We start from the raw sequence: 7,411 nt of genomic DNA, 5'->3' as shown, positions 1-7,411 counted from the left end.
ATGACAACACCGGACAAGCTCCGATTTATCCCGGCGCGCTAAAGCGCATTGTGAGCAGACGTCAATCACGTATTATTCCGGACTGAACAAATGCAAAATCTTGACTGGAACAAATGCTTCCAACAGGTCTGGGGCGTCGAGCTCCATTTCCCCTTTGTCCGCGGCCTAGCAGTTGGCCTGTATTGGGGTTGCCTCCGCCCGACCACCCAGCGCGCGGTGCAGCTCCGGGCACCTCCGGCACGCTTGATAGGGAGGCTGCTGGGGAGGGTGCGCGGGGCTTGGCAGGGGCGCGGCCGCCGTATCCAAGCCAGGTTCGAGTTCAGCCCGGGAGGAGTCAGGACTTATGGTGCAGCCACCCAAGTACAGAGCCCTTGCTACAATTTAGCAATTAAATATCCAAACTATTAACTTCAGCAGGGGAGGCCTCTGAGAGGGCATTCCTGAGCTGTAGACTGAAGCGCAGTCAGAGATAGGCCATGGGCCAACAAAATGTATCCACGCTGGCCGGTTCCCTGCGCCTCCTACATTGATCATTTTCTAGGGTGGAGCTGTGGAAACTAGAAGATCCCAGAGAAACCCATGGCCGGTGGTATTTTCTGACGGGTAGGCCCTGTCCTAATTCTCCCTATCGGTCCATTCCCGGACCAGGGCGGGCAGTCTCGTCAGGGTCTGCCACGCTGCGAGCGCGGAGCGCAGGCCATGGGCAGGCTCCTGGGCAAAGCCCAAAGCCCAAAGCCCAAAACCCAGGCACTGAGACTGACGTTGAGGCTATGGGGCCAAGGCACACCGGCGGCGCCAGATCATCTGGCGACTCCAAGCAGGCCTCAAAGCCCTCATAGGACGACCTGAGAAGCACCCCCGCCCGGGGGCTCTAGACCGGGCCTGGACCCAAATTTGTGGAGCTCGGCCTCCGAGCTCCGCGATCGGCAGCGGCCGGGCGAAGCTGGGCCAAAGAAACCGGCACTGTAGACCTAAGTAGCTTGGCTGCATGCCTCCTCTGTTTTGCCCGCCTGTGGAGACGCGGTGCTGGGGCTCCGAATGTTATCCCAGCCCTTCCCCAGCACCTCTGAGGCTGTTGGGGGGATGCATGGGGTGACAGGAGGCTCCCAGCGGCCGTAAAAACCCCTGGGCCAACCAGGCTAATCTCTGCGCCCTCCTGAAACTTGTCATCCTGAATCTTAGAGGGGCCCAACCAAAAAGAGAAAGGGAGCGCGCCAGAGTTTAACGCCGCTTTGTAAATCACTTTCTGGATAATTGCGGGAAACTACCACTCCAGCAAACAAGCTCAAAGAATAAAGCAAACAGGGAATAAATTCCTGGGTGCTCATAAACCCACCCCTGTCGCCTCCACCCTTCCCGGCACTCCCGCGGGGCCTGGCCTCAAGTCAGCCCAGGAGGAGGAGGAGGAAGCCGGGGCTGGGTCAGGCGGGTGGTGGCCACCGCTCGCCACCCAAGATGTTATTCACTGGTAACAATCCCCATTATCTGTTCCCATTTTGGGCTAATCAGACAGAATCGCTAATGCCGAAGGCTGCTTCCTGCAGCCTCTGGGAGGTAACTGGGCGCCGAGGGGCGGGGTGCGGGGTGGGACGGGGGCGGAGGTGGCACCTTCCGGGCTCGCCCCGGCTCTGGTCCAGTGCTCATTCAGGTACTTAACACCCTGGAGACCCGGACCTCGGCTTTCAAAGCGGCCCGGGTGGGAAGAGCTGTTTATATAAACAGAGATTCCGCTGTAAATGCGCTAATATTCCGCTGCCAGCGCATGGCGAGCGCCTCCCACGCCCATCCGTAGGAGCGGCGTCCCTGCCGCCCCTCGGTTCCCAGCCTGCCCTGCCCCCGCCTCCTTCCCCTCCTCGGCCATGGCCACCTCTGGACGCCTGAGCTTCACCGTGCGCAGCCTTCTAGATTTACCCGAGCAGGACGCGCAACACCTGCCGAGGCGGGAGCCAGAACCACGCGCCCCGCAGCCCGACCCCTGCGCGGCCTGGTTGGATTCGGAGCGCGGCCACTACCCCTGTGAGTGCGTGGTGGACGGCGGTGCGGGGTGGGAGGTAGGAGGCGTGGGGCAGCAGAATTAAGGGCCCGGCCCACGCGGGGCCGGAAAGCCGAAATCCCAGCCCAGGGTCTGAATTTCCTCAGTCTTGGAAACGGAAGCCCTATCCTCGAACCCCTAACGCATTCGTCCCAGTCGGCACATCCTAAGAGCAGATCCCTGCCTGGCACTAGTGCCCCGAGATTTGGGGTTTCTGTGTCTGGCGATTTCTAGGGGTCGGAATAATTGAATATTTAAAACACGCCGTCCCCTGCCGCCCCCCGCCCCGCCCCCGCTCCCATGCCTGAAAACACGGCCACGATCTCCAGGCCTCCGTCTGGGATTGCCAGTGTTGGCGAGTTTACCCCCACCCCCTTCCCACTCAGGGCTCCGCAAACCTCGGCACACTGCAGTGCAGTCGACCTGGAGGAGGCCCGCGCTGGTGACCCAGCTTGTGATAAACAGGTCGGCCAGCGCAACTACCGGTGCGGACGTGTTAAGAGGGAGGGCCCCGGGGTGGGTTTCTTCGGGGCACGATCTCAGGCCGGCTGATGACTGCTGTGGTATGAATGAGGTCACCGCATTCGGAGAGGTGGATGTCCAGCTGTGGACTCAGGAAACGGCCTCATCCCGAAAGTCTCGTGCTAGTGGGCGTGCCCTCCAGCCGGTGCCTCCACGCTCTCGCCAGAAGGGCAGCAGGCCCTCGGAGGGTCCGGCATCTCACCCACCCGTGTCTCCTTTGCCGTCCCTAGCCTCGGACGAGAGCAGCCTGGAGACCAGCCCGCCAGACTCGTCGCAGCGGCCGTCCGTTATGCCCGCGTCTCCGGGCTCGGACGCCGAGAAAAGGAAGAAGCGGCGGGTGCTATTCTCCAAGGCGCAGACGCTGGAGTTGGAGCGGCGCTTCCGGCAGCAGCGGTACCTGTCTGCGCCCGAGCGCGAGCAGCTGGCTAGTGTGCTGCGCCTCACGCCCACGCAGGTCAAGATCTGGTTCCAGAACCATCGCTACAAGCTGAAGCGCGCGCGCGCGCCGGGGGCCGCGGAGTCGCCCGACCTGGCAGCATCCGCCGAGCTGCACGCTGCGCCAGGCCTGCTGCGTCGCGTGGTGGTGCCGGTGCTTGTTCGCGACGGGCAGCCGTGCGGCGGCGGCGAGGCTGGCACTGCCGCGGCCCAGGACAAGTGCGGCGCTCCTCCAGCCGCCGCCTGCCCTCTGCCGGGCTACCCTGCCTTCGGTCCCGGTTCGGCGCTTGGCCTCTTTCCAGCCTACCAGCACTTAGCGCCCCCCGCCCTGGTCTCCTGGAACTGGTGAGGCCGCTGGGGGGACACCTGGGGCTACCCTGGACTTTGGAGCGCGCTCTGCGGTTGGAGCAGGGCCAGAGCCGAACACCTGGAACTCTGTCTGGCCGCCTCTCGGCAGCCCCATCTCCTTGGGCGCCAGGGTCCCCTGGCGCGCCCTCACCAGCCATCGCGCAAGCACACACGGGGGACGTGTGCCAGAGCCCCCTCCCTCACCTTCCCTCCACCGCCAGCCCCAGAGTTAGATTTTATGCTTGGGCCTTATTTGTATATTTTAAATAGCGATTTGTATGGGAAGCAAGTTATTTTTTAAAAAATAGAGTATTTTTCCTCGTAGTTAGAGAATAAAATGCGTAGGGTTGGGTCCCCTGCGCGCCTGCCGGGAACGTAGGCGGGAGCCGTGCCCTCCAGACCAGTGTTCGCATCACTCGCTCGCCCCTTGACTGGCTAAGTGGGGCCCAGTCCCAGTTGGATCGAAGCGCGGATTGCAGTCCCCACACGGCTTTAAGGAAGATACTTGGGGGATGGAGGGGTGGTGGTGTCAGGGTTGGGCGCGGGAAGAAAAAGGAGAGGAGGAAGCTGAGGCAACTTTGGGATTCTTGTCAGCGGGAGGCGTCTCTGGCGTCTCTGGCCCCAGAGTGACTCCGAGGCTCCGCTGGGCTCCCAGAGCTGCTGGTGTTTCAAATACCGAAAAGTCAACCCTGCGGACCACGACAGGGCAAAAGGAGTTTCTCCAGAGATGAACCGGCTAGGCCAGACGCCGGGCGCGCTGCACCGGAACAGCCCAGGCCTGGCCGCAAGCTGTTTCCAGAGTGCAGGGGCCAAGTGCTCCAGGACCCTTTGAAAAGTGCCTGGGGACCTGAAGAGCACCGGGGAACTTGTAACCCCTAGTTAAGCCTGCAAGTGCCTCATGTAGCTGTGATTTCCTGTCTCCTCATGGCGCAGACCAGGATCTGCTGGTCGGCCTCACTTCACCCCCCTTCACCCCCGCCAGTGCACACTAGCACCCCGTGGGTTTGTAACTGCCCCCCTAGGGCCTCCTGTGCAAGCAGTCACTTTCTCACAGAAGCAATGACCTCGCTCCCAGGCACTCACTGCTGGGAGATGCGCCAGAGGAGAGCAGTTGGGGCATCAAGTGCGGGGAAGGGAGCCAAGGGCCCTTAAGAAGTCTGTAAGGAGGAGGCATGGGCCTGTTAGGGGCTCTAGCTTTCTTGTCCAAGGAAGAAGAAGGGGAGGATGAAGGGTGGCTGAGGCAGTGTTATCACCTGGGATTTTGGGGGGTGGAGAAAGAGAGGAGGAAAGAGGGGGAAGGGAGTGGGGTGTTTGGGGCTCAGCTGCCGGCCACCTTGCCTTCCATATGGATGCGGTTATCTTAGAAGAATCTCGATCCTTAAACCTCTTTTTGTCTTGGGAACTGAAAAGGGCATTGTCAGGCCTGAAAAGGACCTAGACAAAATCCGCACTGTTTGGATTCAGGACTCTGTTTAATCAGTCCCTGGTGACAATGTAGTGGGTGTTAGCCAGGACAATAGTATCTTTTTAAACCTTGTGGCCTTCAGGAAGACAAAGGGCTTGAATTTTATGGGCTTACAACTTCAATTAGAACAGTGCCAGTGTGCATGGGAGATTATCAAATTTGTATCATAAAACCCCTTTCTAATAAATGATTGTTGGGGAGGGAGCCTGAACATTGTAAGACAGATATTAGGACCTGCCAGGGGGCTTCCCAGTTAGCTCCAGCACAGCAGATGTGAAAGAAAAGGAGGTAATGATTTATGAAGAAGGCTGGTGTTGGGACTGGCCTCTGGTCAGCTGGCTAGGTGCTGGGATCTTCCATGCTCTTCCTGCATAGTGGTATTTTCTCCAAGAAGTGGGGTAAACATTGGTAGCTTGTTTTCTACTATTGGTGGTGACAAAGACCACCAGAATATTCTTAGGGAGAAACTGAAAAATCACTACCTGTCCAATTCCTTGACTTTTCCTAGAGCTCCAGAGAAAGTAGGTCTTGGAGTGTGCAGTGGAGAAGGCCTATTACTCAGGAGGCCCGCAGGACAAAGGGATTTAGACTGTAGAGAAGGCCTCTTTCCAGGAGGTTCTTTGGGAGAGCACAGCTTTAGTCAAATTCATCCTGGTCCTAAATGGTCAGCAGAGGTCTAACCAAGAAGCCACATTCAGCTGCTTGCCAGTGGGGTGGTCAGAGCCCCAGCAAGATGCCCACCCAGGAGCCAGCTTGCGTGCTGGGCAAGAGGAGGACAGCAGTTTCCTGTGACAGAAGCACTGGCAGCCATAAGGTATAAACTGTGGCCCATTTCCTTTCTCTCCTTTTCCTTTAGGCTGATAAGGTCCTTCCTTTGAAGAGGAAAAAACCTTAGGGGAAAGTTTAAATAGCACTCTGATCACCAGCAATCCGTTTCAGAGACCTAGGCTGTCAGATTTTTGGGGGATTTTTTTTTTTTTTTCTGTTCACGAGATAAGCTGGAAAAGATAAATGTCAATCCACTTTGTGGTCTAAAGATCAATCCTTACAATTTCTGACAAAAGCTGAACCCAAGGCCTCTCTACTAGCCACTGTGAGAACAGTTACGATCTCCCATCTGGATGAAAGTACTTCAACCTGTCACCCACCACCAACATCACAAGGCAGATTCACACTCAGCAAACGTTTATTGAAACTTGCTGTGTTGCAGGTATTTTTTAAGGTACTTTCACAGTTGATCTCACAGAAACCTTACACTGTATACATAATACCCCCATTTTATAGATAAGAAACTGCGGCTTGGGGAGCTGCGGCTTAAGGTGCAGACATGGCCAAGTCCAGGAACCACACCACACACAACCAGTCCTGAAAATGGCACAGAAATGGTATCAAGAAACCCCGATCACAAAGATACAAATCTCTTAAGGGGATGGACCCTAAGTTCCTGAGGAACATGCGCTTTGCCAAGAAGCGCAACAAGAAGGGCCTAAAGAAGATGCAGGCCAACAATGCCACGGCTGTGAGTGTATGTGCCGAGGCTATCAAGGCCCTCGTAGAGCCCAAGGAGGTTAACCCCAAGATCCCAAAGGGTGTCATCCGCAAGCTTGAATGACTTGCCTACATTGCCCACCCCAAGCTTGGGAAGCATGCCTGTGCTCGCATTGCCAAGGCACTCAAGCTGTGCCAGCCAAAGGCCAAGGCAAAGGATCAAACCAAGATCCAGGCTGCAGCTCCTGCTTCAGTTCCAGCTCAGGCTCCCAAAGGTGCCCAGGCCCCTACAAAGGCTTTAGATATCTCTGTCTGCCAGCGTGAGGACAGAAGGACTGGTGTGACACACCCCTCCTCCCGGGCTGCCGTCTGCATGGGGCTGCGGTCCTCCTGTGCTATTTGTACAAATAAAACTGAGGCAGGAAAAAAAAGAAGGAAAGAAAGAAAGAAAATGAGGCTCAATGGGTGGAGCTAAGTGGCTTGCCCAAAGCAGTTATAAACCTCAAGGAATGTTACCGTTGTTGTCCTCAGCTTAACCCATATTTAGTCACCCTACAAGCTGCCCTTGAGAACAATTATAATCTGGAGGTAATGATTATATATATATAATATATATAATCACACACACACACATACACACACACAGAGACACACACACACACACACACATCTCTCTCTCTCTCACAACCCTTATAAGCTCTCTTATGGATAGTCTGAAAGGATGAGAAAACACACTTAAAAGTACTAAAAGTACTAGTACTCTACACAGCTCAGGACCACTCGCAGAGGCTGGCCACATATCACAGTAGTTGCTAGTATGTACAGATGTTCTCTGTGTATCAGGCAATATTCTAAGATCTTTACCTCATATTAACTCATTCAGTTTCCACAACTCCACCAGATACTACTACTACCACTATACAAGTGGGAAAATCAAAGACCAAAAAGGTTAGAAGAAACTTGTCCAAGGTCATACGGCTGGTAAGTGACATAGAGGATCTGAACCCAAGCAGTCTAGTTCCAGATCTTACACCTTTGGCCACATGGTGGGAATTATTTCCCCTTCTTTGTTTTATTTCTCCCAGCTGACAGTTCTGGTTACCTTCCTCACAGATGCATCT

The 7,411-nt window shown here is 55.9% G+C and overlaps 1 protein-coding gene and 1 pseudogene across 1 annotated transcript; both read left to right on the top strand.

The window, feature by feature from the left end:
• The first annotated feature begins 1,635 nt into the window (after nt 1–1,635).
• Nucleotides 1,636–4,234, top strand: NKX2-8 (NK2 homeobox 8). Its single transcript, XM_011999186.1, has 2 exons — nt 1,636–2,016; nt 2,785–4,234. Exons 1-2 carry the CDS (start codon nt 1,860–1,862, stop codon nt 3,336–3,338), a joined length of 711 nt encoding a protein of 236 aa, XP_011854576.1. The 5' UTR covers nt 1,636–1,859; the 3' UTR covers nt 3,339–4,234.
• Nucleotides 4,235–6,129: 1,895 nt separating this feature from the next.
• LOC105553220 lies at nt 6,130–6,765 on the top strand (annotated as a pseudogene).
• Nucleotides 6,766–7,411: the final 646 nt, after the last annotated feature.

The sequence above is a fragment of the Mandrillus leucophaeus genome, unplaced genomic scaffold (genome assembly GCF_000951045.1).
Source record: "Mandrillus leucophaeus isolate KB7577 unplaced genomic scaffold, Mleu.le_1.0 Scaffold587, whole genome shotgun sequence".
In the NCBI taxonomy this organism is placed as follows: Eukaryota; Metazoa; Chordata; class Mammalia; order Primates; family Cercopithecidae; genus Mandrillus; species Mandrillus leucophaeus.
This window is presented reverse-complemented; position numbering and strand designations above follow the sequence as displayed.

Bases quoted from the DNA above. Each gene is read 5' to 3' on its own strand.
- NKX2-8 (XM_011999186.1), top strand. From the start codon at position 1,860: ATGGCCACCTCTGGACGCCTGAGCTTCACCGTGCGCAGCCTTCTAGAT. The intron at 2,017-2,784 runs GTGAGTGCGTGG...TGCCGTCCCTAG, and splicing joins GGAGCGCGGCCACTACCCCT to CCTCGGACGAGAGCAGCCTG.